The sequence below is a fragment of the Tasmannia lanceolata genome, unplaced genomic scaffold (assembly GCF_043159265.1).
Source record: "Tasmannia lanceolata isolate RefF3 unplaced genomic scaffold, GAP_Taslan_0.1 ptg000037l, whole genome shotgun sequence".
NCBI classification, from domain to species: domain Eukaryota; kingdom Viridiplantae; phylum Streptophyta; class Magnoliopsida; order Canellales; family Winteraceae; genus Tasmannia; species Tasmannia lanceolata.
In genome coordinates, this window is record NW_027518714.1 from 2,304,297 (window position 1) to 2,319,611 (window position 15,315).

At 38.6% G+C, this 15,315-nt stretch overlaps 1 protein-coding gene across 2 annotated transcripts; it reads right to left on the minus strand.

The window, feature by feature from the left end:
* Positions 1 to 1,883: 1,883 nt before the first annotated feature.
* On the minus strand, positions 1,884 to 10,408 carry LOC143860962 (Leucine-rich repeat (LRR) family protein). Of its 2 annotated transcripts, none has more exons than XM_077371830.1 (7): positions 10,086 to 10,408; positions 9,184 to 9,338; positions 8,509 to 8,726; positions 7,654 to 8,266; positions 7,040 to 7,564; positions 6,851 to 6,926; positions 1,884 to 2,230 (listed from the first exon to the last, which is right to left on the minus strand). In XM_077371830.1, exons 1-7 carry the CDS (start codon positions 10,274 to 10,276, stop codon positions 2,203 to 2,205), a joined length of 1,806 nt encoding a protein of 601 aa, XP_077227945.1. In that variant the 5' UTR covers positions 10,277 to 10,408; the 3' UTR covers positions 1,884 to 2,202. The 2 variants fall into 2 exon arrangements, with proteins under 2 accessions (XP_077227945.1, XP_077227944.1); XM_077371829.1 differs by lacking the exon at positions 1,884 to 2,230 and adding an exon at positions 3,271 to 5,695.
* Positions 10,409 to 15,315: the final 4,907 nt, after the last annotated feature.

Consider the following 15,315-nt stretch of genomic DNA (forward strand, 5'->3'; position numbering starts at 1 on the left):
CAACAAGCCACCTAGCCCTTGTGATTCTCACGGTCGGGCATCATATAAAAACTCTAAGTTACTAAAGAGAGTCAACTTAATTCCCTGCAAAAGGGTTCATAAGACCAAACGTGCCTCTATAGGTCATGACTCTATAGGTGGTCTTGAGAGATGCTTCACTCAAAAAGATGAAATTGACCATAAAGAACTTTTTTTTGTTTTTTAAAGAATTTTCAGGTTAGTTATAGTATGAGCAGCTCATTTTGATTTAGAGTTACATCAAATTGATGTCGGATTTGCCTTTTTAAGTGAAGCATCCTAAGTAATAGGAGTAGAGGTTCATCGAGATACAACTCATGGATTGTTGGAATTATCTTAAAAAACCTATATTGAGAAAATCATTGAAGGGTTTAACATGGGTAAAAGATCGCTGGTGTAGACCTCATGGTTTGGAGCAATATATTCATTTAATTTCAAGTACTAGGAACGATTTCAAATGGGAATAAATTAAGTGAATTTCTTATACTTACAATTAGAAGTCTCATGTATAGACACATTTGTACGCTGTCTTGACATAGCTTGTGTGTTGGGCATACTTAGAAGGTATCAAGTGATCTTTGTGTGGATCGTTGAAAATTTGCTAAGGTGGTTATGCGTCCCAGTAAGGGACTAAGGATTACATGCGAACATATTAAAAGTTGGATAACCTTGAGGTGATTGGTTACTCCTAAGTCCTAACTCTAACTATGCTAGTTATTAAGACACCAAGAAATTCACGTTAAGATATCATTACAGGTGGTCTTGTCTTGTGAAAAAGTCCTAAACAAACATTGAAGGTGACTTCCACCACAGAATTAATGAGGTTTATTGCGTGTTTTGAAAACAACAACAGAATAATTATTTAAGTAGCTGGGCATCGATTGACCAAATTAATGAATTCTAACCATATTAAATTAAGACTTAAGGCATACACGAGTTAAGTGGGTGAATGTAAACTAATTTCCTATCTTATTGGCCTTACGAATGCCTTGAATCTTACTAGGTTTTGGAAGTGGAGTCAGGGAAGCAGCTTACTGCTAGTTTTTATTCGATTTCTAACTTGGCAACATGATAAGTTAATGCTTGAAAAGAACGTGTAAAAAGCAAAAGCTTTGTATGGGCAAGGTATGATGGAAACCTCCTTGCTTGAGCTATATATAATGCTCGTGTCCGACTTCATTAAACGAAACATAGCCCATTAAGGCTTTCAAATCCACGTGAATGCATTGAAAATGATTTAGATTATTATTTTTTGCACTTTAAATGGCCCAGATCCAGTTAAATTTAATCCTCATATTGTTTAAGATGATAATGTTGGGGTTCCTCCGAAAGCAAAGATCACACATTGAAAAAGTGAGAGAAGTGGATGGGCTTATAAGGGCTTGGCCACTTGGGCACCCTCCCCGTAATGGTTAGCTTTTAAGGGTGAGTTATACCTAGAAACAACCTATTACTCCAAATGCTTAAGCTATATATTTTGTTATTTAACCATTTATATTTCAATAATGCTCTCACTCACGTGTGGCCCCTCTTTTTTTTAGGTTGGCCGTACACATGGATTTTTGCTGTTAGGTTTTGAATCCAAGACCTTCCACGAGACAATAGCTCTAATATCATGTGAAACAACCAATTACTCCATAAGCTTAAGCTATTAGAGTTATTATTATTTAATCATCTTTATTTCAACGCTACCCGAGTCCCTACCACTGGTATCAGAGCGAGGCTATCTTTTATGGGTGACTTCTACACGGGTCCCAACAGATAACACCTAAGACAATATTTTCTTAATTATGAGATAACCAGTGTTTTGCTCAAGTAAAATTTCAAGAAGTTCACTTTGCACTTGTTATTATAAGATAGTTCAAGAACATTATCCAATCAATGTTGCTGACAGAGAAGACAGAATAGAGGGGTAGGAAGAAATGCCAATCTAATGTAAAAGAGTAGCTTAAGACACTCTCAAATACTAAAAGGTTTCATAAAACAGTACAGAGACAAGTTTATTCTCGTCAATAGATTCATCCATCAGCTCAATTCACTGTCCCTGCAACACAGAGCCACTGACCCACGAAGAGACTTGTGCAGTTGAGATTAGGGTTGATTCCACTAAAGAATTCCGCCGTAAGGTTGAATAATTGTGTCACCTCAAAGCATGTATCGCCCGATCGAACTCCAAACACCGTTTCACAGTTTGGGGGGGTCGGGAAACCAACTGTTTAATTTGTTGAATGATCAAACAAAAAAAAAGGCATTACTTACATAGAAAGATCACAAGAGTAATTAAAATTTGAACAACTAAACACAGAAATGATTAGTTTTTATTAGATTTATTATATAAGTAAGTCTCTATACTTACTTTGGCCGAATAATCTGCCCTCAGCCATGGAAACAATGAGAAGAAGAGAGAGCATAAAAACCAGATTCAGAAACATGACTGTTTTGTTGTTTGCCTCAGCCATGGCTTCACTCTTAGCTTCTCTTTCCTCTGGGTGGAAACTCTCTCTTTACTTGGATGTCATGTGGGTTTAAATCTCCCTCTTTATTTATAGTAGAATTCGTTAGACATGAATAGAATGTAAGTCAGAAATAGCGTTGTTATTTATGATCTCCAAAGAGGCCGGCATTTACATAGGTTTTTCCTCTATTATCTTCTCTTGTTTTTTACATTTTCAATCACCCATTTGCAGATCACTATCTGAACAGTTGGCAATGGGCAATGGCTGATGGGGGATGATTTTTGGAGCATTTCCATCCATGGTGGGCCCAAAAGGTCATTAGTCTTGAATATCTCAGTCATCCATTGATGGGCCCAGTTATGGCTTCCTGACCCCATCAAAATGGGTCCCAGCAATTAGTTTTAGAAAAAATTGAACATAAATATGACATGATTGAAGAATTTTAGAGAATTTCTATTATTCTTGAATTTCTTGGATAAATTACAAAGACAATTGATGGTGCTTATAAAGAGCACTTACATGATAAACATAGAAATAAATATAGACAACTATGGAAAGAGATAACACTAGAATATTCTAATCTAACCTAATCAAATCTACTTTCCTAATCTCTCTTGCTTGCCTCTTCTAATCCACTTGGTTAATTTATCTAGTTGCTTCATTTAGCCAACTTACCCAATCTACCTCCAAGATGATCCAACGGTGAGATCTTAACCCAATCCAACCGTTGGATCCCACATATTGTAACAATGATATCAATGACATCCTAAAATTTATAGGGACGTCCCCTTTTACGCATGGGAAGAATGCTTTAATGGGGCGAACCGTAATCATTCGATGATCTGGACCACCGATCTGAAAGATCTTTGGACAATCTAATATCCAATATATAACATATATTTTTGGTTGTTGACTATGTACATCAGTCTATATGTGTTAGAGTAGATCAGATCTGATGAGATCTGACCGTTGATTATCAACCAGTTAGTTTTGCATTAGATGTTTGGATCGTCCAATTGGTGTGATCATTGGGCTATTAGAGATCAAATAAAGGGCCTAGTAGATTCACAGCCTCAATCAGCCAAAGGTGGGACCCTTTTTGTAATAGTATGCCTGCCTCATTGTTAATTTCGTAGCCATCTAGTAGGTTTGCAATTTTTCTTGAAAAGAAGAAAAAATTTGTGATTTTGGAAAAAAAAAGTTTCTGTCGAAAATAGGTAGTGCTGCACAATTCAAGAAAAAGGGGGAAAAAAGAAAAGAAAATAGGGAGGGCTGGTTTGAATTGATAGCCATTCATAAAAAATCTTATTTCTCGAAATCTCATTTTCCACAAAAAAAAAAGTCTTGGAAATTTTTTTCCATTCATAGCCTAGTGTGTGGCCCCACTAAATTGTCCGAGTTAATCTAGTCATAATCTAATGGACATCCTGAATCAACCCCTACTAGTCATAATCAAATAGGTTTGCAATTTTTCACTCATTGGACGTAACGTCCAGGAATTTGAAGCCATAGCTACGTTTTATAAGATGCTCGAATTGGGGTGCCCACTTTTCTCATGAAATCAGGTTATCAGGGGGGGTTTGCACGTAATGCAGGGAGAGTGAAAATATCATCTCCCTTTTTTTTATTGTTATATTATATATCAACCATTCTGCCCCTGCCCCTGGCCCTCTCCCTGATCAAAGAGCTCCACCAATTTTCAGCATACCATCGTAGTCCACACCGCAAAGTCCCTGCTTCAGCTTCATTTGCACCGCATATCCCCGCCAGGAGAACAACATTAGTTTTCTTCCATTATTGTCTCGAATTTGGCCACCAATCCCTGCTCTACCCAGTTTTCCTTTGAACTTCTATCAAAATTAAGATTGACCCACCTGAAGGAGGAGGGGAACATCTAAGAGTCACTAGTGTTTTTTTCTCTTTTATCATTCATTGCTGCTTTTCAATTTCTTAAAAGTTTCACCAACAGTATACCATGGTCTATCACCTTCGCCAAACCTGCTCCGATGGATATGATCGATTTTCATATCAGTGATTATTTCTTCCCCGCATTTTAGTTTATCATTGAAGATCCATTATCTCCATATATGCCATATCGTCACGTATGGTATCAACCGCCACACCACTTGACCTGCCCTGTCAAATGGTCGATCTGCTCTGTCGATCAAGCGTTTTAAAAAAAACCCTTATTTTCATTCACTCAATACCTTTTAAAGCTGATGCTTTGGTTTGTCTAAACATTGGTTGGAGTGGGCAGTATACACAGAAATATCGAGCTTGGAGAACTACCACCTATACATATTTCAGAGCAGGAATCGCATGATCCAGAAGCAAACATCCTACTTTCGAACTTGCATGCTGCTTGCTTCGAGCGGCCAGTAGGATGATGTGACTAAGATAAGGAGAAGAATGAAAGAAAAAGAGAAACCTGATAAAGAAGCTGGGTGCGGCTGGATGGAGGTAAACAACAATGTACACCATTTCTACGTAGGGTACACATATCATCCACAATCAAGGGAGATCGTTGCAAAGCTGGAGGACAGGATATGTACCTGATACAAGTTTTGTACTAAAAATGTGAGGGAAATCAGAGGACTCTCTCACGATACAGGCTTGATATTAAAGCATTGGAACTCAATCATATTTGAACGGAAGATAGTTGAGAAAATTTCACCGAAATGGACGGCACCTCCGGAAGGGTGGATAAAATTAAATTTTGATGGCAGCGCTAAGGGCAACCCCAGTCTGGCTGGAATTGGTGGAATTATCAGGGATGACAAGGGACAGATGATCATGTCGTACTCCGGGCCAATTGGAGAATGCGACGCGAATGAGGCGGAAATTAGGGCTCTACTGTTTGGGATCAAATGGTATGCTTCAAATCTCTCCAAGCCTTTAATCGTCGAGGGAGACTCAACAAATGCTATTGCCTGGGAGAAAGGCAAATCGAAGGGGCCTTGGAGACTCGACAATTACATTTTCGAAGTAATGGACCTTGTACAGCTGATTCAGCCCACTATTGTGCACAAGAGGCGAACAGCTAATGAGGTGGCTGACGTGTTGGCAACACAGGGTGTATTTCTCGATGCTATGAGCATTAATATTCTGGGATCTGTAATGGGAGCTGGGGCTAGGTAGATAAATTTTGATTTTGCTCCTCTCATGTTCTCTGGCTGAAGGGCCTTCTCTGTGTAGGGGACATCTTGTCCCCATCTTCTTTTCTGCATTGGATTAATAAAGTTACCTTTCAAAAGAAATGTGAGGGAAAACAGGAGCAGTAAATATTCCAACACACTGAGAAGCTATATGTAGCTTTTGGTATTCTGAGCTCCCTGTCCGTGGAGATCATCACTCAAAACACTTCCATCAGTGATGCACATGAAATGGGTGAATGAGACAAATTTCGAATTTCATTGACATCAAACCAGGTATGGATGGATACAGAGAAGGCAGTCTCTGCCCCAGGAAACCAACTACCTGACAAGAAGTTTCACTCATAGGGTTGTCTCCAAGCTCTCTAGCTATTGAAATACTGAAGCATCCTCTCCTAAGTTCAGAGGCACAATGCAATGTAAAAGCATGTATTTAGATCCTGATGCGTCTAATGTTCATAATCATATAAGTTGCTCATAAGAGTGCAGTTCTTTATAGTTCGTAGGGTGAGGTTTAACCTTTTAATGAAGTCTGGTTCAGGTTGAATCCAAATCAATTTTAGCAAAAGCTCAGCTGAGAAGTTGCACCCTCAAGAATTCTTTTATCGTTTAAAAGTGACCCAGTCAGTCTCCGAATGATTGAAAACTTATAGAAAAAATCCCAAATATTTAATGCCAGGTTTTAAGTTTAAAAATTGGAATTTTTTAATTAAATGCAAATTTTCTGAACCACACCAGACTTTTCTGAATTAAACACGTCTGACAAATAATTCATCAATTTCTGGTATATTATTTGCAAATCTAATGAGCAATTTAAATTCATTCAAAAGGCATCGTAGTCAAATTGAACTCAAACCCGAGTCGGGTAAAAACCTGCACTTATATAGATTTCTGCACTTTTGTTATTAAGAAAAAAGTATACATAGAAGTTATACATGCTCTAAATAGAAAAATACATGCATTTTTTCCAAAATTTTCTCGGAACTCTTGGCAAACATTTCCTGACTGTCTCAAACAATTGCCTCTCCAAATTATTCCTGAATCAGAGCTTTGTAACTATGATCTAATATTGCTTATTAGATGAAAATGTAACTATGATCTAATATTGCTTATTAGATGAAAATGTTTGCCATAATAACTAAATGTATGAAAAACTTACGCCAAGATACCAATATATTATAAACTTGAAGCAAAAAATCAGATGTACTGAACATTCTGACTCACCCATTCGCATCTGGAAGAGAAAGACCCAAAAACTGCAACTCCAGCAATTGCTCTCTGCTGTACTTTATCCTTTGATCTATTTCAGAATGATCAAAACAGCCCAAATTAGATGAACCGGACAAATGCTCATAACTTTCCAACCTGGAAAGTGGAGACAGTGCAAGGAAAAGGTCACTAGAAAGCCATTACCTATGAAATTCTCCTTATGGAATCCACTGGAAGCACGCGGTAGCTTCCCCCTCTTTATTCTTGATTGTGTCGCCCTGGTAGCTCCACGCAAAGGAGGTGAACCATCACCAACGTTTGGGTCAGCGGACGGCACTTGAACAAGTTCATGCCTCACATTAATCGAAGGGTATTTCTTACAAAATGCCACAATTGCATCCCCAGTTAAAAGCCAACATTCCCTTATATCCAACATCTGTAGCATTGCTGGTGGCTTAAATGAAAGGAGTCCATCATTGCTCAGCACGGAACCTTGAATTCCAACAGATTTTAACTTTGGAAAATATGACAAGATATGTAAGGACATATCCGATAGAAAATCACTTTTGAGAGCTAAATGGTCCAACTCTCTTAAAACACGCAGAGGATGGAGCGCCTCATCTCTAACTAGTGTGTCTTCCAAATTCAAGCTTTCCAAATGATCGAGGCTCTGGAGTGCTGTCAGTGATAGAATTCTATCTCGATCATGCCCTCGAAAGTAAGTAAAACCTGGAATTCCATCAGGTAAGAATAATAATTACAAAAAAAAAACCTTTCTTCTCCATATTTGAAATGTAATCTTCAGGTACAGATATTACCTTTAATATTCGTATTGCTTAAATTAATCACCCTCAAAGAAGGTATCATGCTGATATAAGATAGGGCAACATCATCAACAGCTGTATGCGACAGGGATAAATTTTTAAGATTTGGAACATTTCCGGGTAAATTGGCTATTCCCCTTGAGCTGACTCTAGTATTGCCGAGATTTAGATCTCTCAGATTAACTAGAAAACTTGCAATCTGTTCAATTAGATTATCATCCATTTTGCTAAAACTAAGGTCCAAATATTCCAGTCCATCCATGTTAAACAAAAAACGGAAATCAACAATGAGCGAGCCAGATATATCCAAGAAGGACAGTTGGCTTGCATCCAGATAAGAGAAGGCTTCATGCACATCTATGAATGTGGCTCCGGGAACAAGAAGCTTCGATAGAGGAGCTTTAACCTCACTCCGTCCTTCAAATATAGATTCAATGGTGCATCTGCTCATGTTTAAGCATGTAACAAAGGGCAGATTTGGCAACTTAGTGACATTGGTCCAAGCTATATTCAGAAAACTCAAGTTGGGGAACATTTTAAGAACAGAGACTCCCTTGTTGGAAATTTTACTTCCCCACAAATCCAAGTATTCCAGTTTTTTCAATACCTAACAACAAGACATGTGCAGAAATCAAAATGATTACTTCAATAATCATGCAAGCTTGAAATTAATAAGATAACCGCAAGAAATTCAGCTATATCTAAATCAAGAAAACTAAAAAATATATGTAATCATTGGCTTTATGAACGTAAGGAAAAAAATCCTATCGAAAAAAGTGAAGTCCAAATTGAAAAATCTATGAAGAAAATGTGGGAACCTAATTGAATCAAGAGAAGTAAACAGCTTACCTGCAATGATGATAGTGCCAAATCAGTGACGGGTAGCCCTCCCAAATCCAAGAAACAAAGGTTCTTAAGAGAAGAGAGGCGTGTGATTGCGTCTGTGGTCATACCAGTTTCCGAAATACATAACTTCGTCAAATTCGGAATAGATACGAGATGCTCAATGGCAGCATCAGTAATCTTTGAGCATCTTGAAAGGTCCAGCTCTTTCAAACTAGTCATTCCTAAAACCAGGAAAACAAAAACATCCATAAGTAATCCTTTCTAGAACAAAAAAAATTGACCATAAATCATGTGCCCTGATACAGTTGAAGCATTGCATCCAGACATCCAGTAACATTAATTCTCAAAAAACAGTAACATTATACTTATACCCTTCAAGTAACGGGCATTAACATCTGATGAATTTCTGCAAAAAAAGATTATTATAATTGAAACCACAAAAAAAGATAAATACACTCCAAGCAGAAAATGAGATTCTAGACACTATGGCACGGTGCATCAGTACAGCAAGGGTGTGTTAAGTATTTGTAGTTCTTTATTTCGCAAAAGCCCAAGTAAGAAGCATTATCTCATCACATCAAACCCACATTTTGTTTGCTAAAGATAACTGAAAAGTGCTACTGAATTCAAAATGTAAGAAATGATGGTTTTTAAGCAAGATATCAACACATTGCATACCCGTAATAGACCAAAGAGCAGAATTAGTGATTCCCCTGCAATCCGCTATGTTTAAGGTACGAAGGTGGCGAAATGCACCCAAATATGCCATCCATTCAGCATCCACAAAGCTCTCACCCTTTAAATCAATATCCTCTATAGAATGTTGGAAGACTCTACAGAAGCAATTCGCATAATCAGAAGCCAAACTCAAACCAAAGTCAATCCCAATATCAAAAAGAAAAAACACGATGAACTTTGCGGGAATGTTACAAATCTATAAAAACTCGAAAACCCCACTCCTACCAATTCCAATCCAGAACTAAATATGAAGTACAATATATCTTCTACCTCCTACGTATCAAGACCCTTATTAAGAGTAGGTTTGGGCATCCACCAAATTTGCAATTTGGGCGCAAAAACTGCAACCCCTAAAGCCCTGTCTGGACTGTAAGAAAAACATTTCTGATGGATTTTTCTTTTCTTTCCATGATTTAGAGGGAAATGATATGAGATTATGGTTAAATTGGACAGATATTATCATAAATTGCAAGTCTATCTAAATAAAATTTGAATAGGAATGGTTCCAATTATCTTTCTCGTGTGTAAAAAAAAAAGTAGGAAATTTTAGAAATATTTTTCCATTCTGATGGTTTGGGCATCCACCAAAATTGCAATTAGGCCTAATTCGGCTCTTAACCAATTAGATTACAGTTTTGTGTGTAAATTTCAATATAAAAATACCCAGATTGCCCTAAATTTCTGGACTAGAAGAAAAAGAAAAACCCTAGACTTCCAGATTATTCAACATACAACTAAGTTTCAATTCCCCTAAATCAATCATTCAATAATGAAAACGAGAGTGAATGAAGCAGATAAAAAACAGCAGAAATGAAAAAGGAGAAAAAAAAAAGGAACCCTACTCGAGCAAGGAAGGGGATACAAGTCGACGATGGAAAAGACGAGAGAGAAGGGATTGGGCGAGGTGGAAGGGCATCCGCTCGAGAGTTCTGCGTTGCCTCCGCCATTTTTCGACTGTGCCTTTGCTATCAGTCGCGGCTTCAATGCAGAGTCGAACCAGACCCCTTTCCATCTCTATCCTCTCCTTCGCCATTTTTTCCCCTTTCTAGGCTTTCTTTTCTTCAGCGAGGAGGAGGAGGAGGAGGAGGAGGTTGGTTTAGGTTTTGCCTTGCCTGATTGACTGGTTGTTCTCTCGCCTCAGTGCTGACCGCCTTTTACATTTTAATAATAGAGGAAGCATGTTCATCTTCGGACTATCATCATTCAGTGGGTCCCACCTTTCCAAACATTTAATAATAGTGTAATGTCACTAATGAGATGATTTTTTCACCCCCTGTAGGATGGATACACCCCACTGTCAACGTGATTTAACGTCAAAAAGCGTTAAAGTCTGTCCACACTCCATAATTCACGTAAAAGGGGTGTACCATCAATAAGAGAGTAATGAGATGATTTTTTCACTGTAGTAGGATGATGCGCGCGCCGCCCGTTAACGTGAATTGTGGGCAGACTTTAACGCTTTTTTTTTTTTTTTAACGTCAAATCAAGTTACAAGGGGGCGCATCATCCTACAGGAGGGTGAAAAAATCAGGGGCTGGTAATTTATCCCCCTTTTTACTTGGGACCGCCCCCTTCAGTCCAAAAGAGTAGTAATAAATATACTAGAAGTGGCTGTAGAAAGTAAAACAAGGGGGAGAATATATATCACTTCCCTTAATGATAGAGACGGAGTGTCTGTTTGGTCATGTAGGTCACCTATGATGGGCCAGCAGATCAACAGTCCCGATTATACCCACGAGTGCTCTTGTGGGACCTGCTATTGACTGATACAATATGCATTGCTATGGATGGGCCATGCATCAAAAAATCTAACCCAATTGAATGATCCTAACCCATTGCTATGGATGGGCCATGCATCAAAATCTAACCAAATTGAATGATCCTAACCCTCCGATTTGTATCCAATGAATAGGCGGTGTGAAAATAAAGAAACCACAGTCTATATTCATACCCACAAATTGGAGGGTTAGGATTGTGCAATGGATTGGATGGTCTCACATTTTTTTTTATAAACGAAGTCATTCAAATTTTAGGCGTTGCTATGGATGGACCATGCATAAAAATCCAGCCCAATTGGATGGTCCTAAGTCCTAACCTTCCAGTTTGTATCCAATGAATAGACTGTGAGAAAATAGAAGAACAGCAGTCTATATCCTTTGGAGAGGATTTCAATCCATGGCCCATCCATAGCAAGGCCTCAAAGATGAATGGTTTGGATCATAGAACAAATGGCCCCCACTTGTGCTTTTACCCTCATATGTTTCCTTCTGCATCCATCCCTATAGCCTCCTATTTGATAACAAAATATACCCTCACGGCAGAGCTAAAAGTAAAAACAGCTTTCATGTGTGCATGTAGTTTAGCTATTTGGATCCACTGACAGGAGTGATTTTTTTTTTCTATTTTTTTTAGAGGATGACCAGAGATGATGTCAACGGTTTGGTTGGGCCAGGGATAAGACTTTACTGTGTAAAAGATTTAAATGCATTTCAATTCCATTTATTTAATACTCTCCATGAAGGGTGTCAATTTTAGCTCGGGCTCGGAAGCTCGCTCGAGCTCGTCTCAAATCCTTAACGAGCGGCTGAGCCAAGCCGGCTGGCCAGGCTCGGCTCGTTAAGTATTAAATATATATTATATATTAATATACACTAAAAGGGTTGTCCAGGGAGTGAAAGGGGGAGGCAAAATATGGCACTTCTTTTTTGGAACCTCATTTATTACTTGGACCACCTCCCGTGGTGTAAAAAGAGTAGTCAAATTACACTAAATAGCGTTGTCCAGGGAAGATGAGGGGTGTGAATAGATCATTGCCCTTAGTATAACTCGAGCTCGGGAAGGCTCGTGAGCCGCTCATGAGCCTGGCCGAGCCGAGCCCGAGCTTTTGAGCTTAACGAGCCGAGCCGAGCTGGGCTCAGCTCGGCTCGTTTACACCCCTATTTCTCCGTACTCCCGAACTCGGCTCGGCTCGTTTACACCCCTACTCTCCGCACTCCTCTTTCTTCTTTTGCAAGCCTTGAACAGCTCTCATCCCTCCTTTTCTTCTTATGCAAGCTTTGAACAGCCCTCCTCTTGGCAGTAGTAATCCCTTAGTTTCCCGTCATAGTGGTAGAAATCTCTTTTCCATCCATCCCGAATTTTAAGTGCAATAATCAGTTTTGGAATCAAATAAAAAAACAAACAACCCTTAACTGAGTCCAATTATCAGTTTTAAACTCAAAATCAGTTCTCAACATCCAAAGGCACTATTCGTTTAGGCCTGTTTGTTTTAGATTATGACAGATTATTGTCAGTCCAAAAATGTAATAATTGGTTTTGAACTAACAATCAGGTGTCAACCCAAAAAGAACAGGGCCTTAAGATTATGACAACCAATTGAGTCCAAAACCAGTTCTTGGACTCATTATTAAACGTAACTTAGTCCAATTCTCGTACAAAGGGAGAGAATTTTGGCTCATGACCCTTTAATAACAAATTCTAGTGGCTAAATGGTTAATGCCACCCACCATACAAACAGCTCACATTTTAAAAATTCAGGCGTCGAACATGCATATTTGGATGATCAGAGGTGATTGGACGATCCAAACAAGAGGCAGATAAAAAACCATGGATAAGAACCACTCTACATTCAATTAGGAAATTCGAACCATTTCTGCCCTATTGTGACAACCGGTGATCAGGGCGCCAACCGATTATTGGCCCAAAATTATGTTGGGCCCTCACCATCTGTTGTCACAATCTGAAACGAACAGTGCCATAGTATCTATCATCCAATCAATGTGATCTGTACGTAAGTGTCCACTAAAATGGATAGCCTGAATCTTCCAACCATGCCACCACTAAGGTTGCAACTTGGGTCACGTTTTATCCGACCCATATCAACTAGGGGTGCAACTTCGGTCGGGTTGAGCTTTTGCTAAAGAGAATGATTTGGATTCAACTCGAACCTGCCCCAATTTTATGGTGAAAACTCAACCCAAAATCCCAAAAAATGGACCCGAGTTGCAACCCTAATATTTACCCTACTGAAAAATAACCAGGGCTGGGTTTGGAAATCATTTGGGTCTTGAATTGGGTCGGGTTTAAGTTGAAAAACACGCTCAATCTTCGGTTAAGTTGTGTCAGTTCTTAAAAAAAACCCAAAACCATAATGTCATATGTGTAGTGACATTCTTAAATATCTCTTGAATAACATGAAAGTTTATTTTCCTATATTGATATAACAAGTGAACGGACCTAAGGCAAAATCCAAAGAAAGATTTTCGGCCCCCTGTCTTTACTTAGAACAGCTCCTCTTTTTTTTTGATAATTGAGCTGGGGTTAGGCAAGACCCCTACCAGATTTGATTAATAAACATAAGACGAAATTACAAAAGGGGGCCTGGAACAGAGCCAGGCAGGGAAGAGGGCATCCACCCAAATACAAAAACGAAACCCAGAAAAGAGAAACTTACAACCGAGGATGTTTGAATTCCGAAGAGTCTAGAGCCATACAGTCCAGGAGAAGAGGAGAGATGGTAGGAAGGTCCAGATCTTCACCTTTAAACGAGAAATCAAGTTTTGAAAGGACATCAGCCACTGCATTCCCTTCTCTCCAGATATGGGAAGCTTTCCAAGAGTGGAACAGCTCCCTCCAGTGAATTTATGACTACTCGTTTACATTATAGGGGTTGTACCATGTAAAAATGGAGCGAATATATCATGCCCAAAAAAAGAGGATGAAATCATTGTCAGTAAATAGCTAGGTCGAAAAGGGCAATTGCGCCATTCATTCCAAAAACCAAGGAATAAAAGGGCAAAAGGGTATTTTATGAATTTAAACATATGTGAATTTCCTTGCACCCCTAAATTCGTTCAAAAAATAGGAAGCAATAAATACATATAAAGATGTATAAATAGGAAAACACTTTGATTTGGTTTGGGAAGTAACGAGGAAAGTGAAATTGGCCAAAAATTTGATCATTTGCAGAGTGATTTTTGCATCTACATAAAATTAAAACATACCTAGAACTAGAGAATTCGTAGAGCTTCACTGTACTAGAGAAAATGATGACAGAGACCTCGGCATCGCATAAAATTGAGAGACCTCGGCATAGTTGTTGGGCTTTATTGAACAATCCTTCACGGCGTTTCGAGAAAGTCACCTGTCAATCCTCTTTATTTCAATGTTCCTCATTTTATTGGTTGTGAGGCCAGGAATGGCAGCAAAGAGAAAATATTAAGATGCAGCTCCACCATAAAATGGTGGAGTACCATAGTGTACGTGGCAATGAGGCTGATTGCCACATACACTAATGCTGGGTGTCCCAAGTAATCAAAAGGGGCGGATATATCACTTCCCCCCATATTTATATGGGTGGGTCATCCATTTCCACCCCTCCATTTTTTTACCTCGTGTTTAATATGGTGGGAGACGTCATTTTACACACATGGTTAGTGTGAGCAGCTTGCCCTTAGTCTACCATGTATAGATACTAGTACTACATATAATGAAAACTTGGGAGGCATCTTGGGCTATTTTAAATGTTATAAATGTGAAGTTTCTTTTAACGGTTAATACCGAGATTTTATATGGTGTAAGCCCTTATAGTCCTATATTTTATAAAAACTACCGTACGGACCACATCATGGGATGATCCAAACCGTTCGTAAGATGGAACACAACGTAAATAGGCTGTTCCCAAAAAAAATTTTCATAAGATAATCCTAGCCCTCCCATCTAGAGAGTTTTCCATAATATGCAGTTCCTCCTATAGATTGGAGGGTTGGGTTTATCCTATGGAAATGATTTTTGGGGAACAGCCTAATTACGTTGTGTTCCATCTTATGAACGGTTCGGTTTGAATCATCCCATGATGTTGTCAGTACAACACTTTTTGAAAAATAAGGAACTATAAGGGCTCACACCATATAAAAACTCGTTAATGCCATATATCTACATTTAAGTATATTACTTATAAAGGGAGAAACGTGTGCAGACCTTACTCTATATGTAAAATCATATATGCTAGGAAAAATTCTCAAAAAAATGTGATTTTTAGCTAAAATTCTCAAAAAAGGTTAAGTTGGGTAA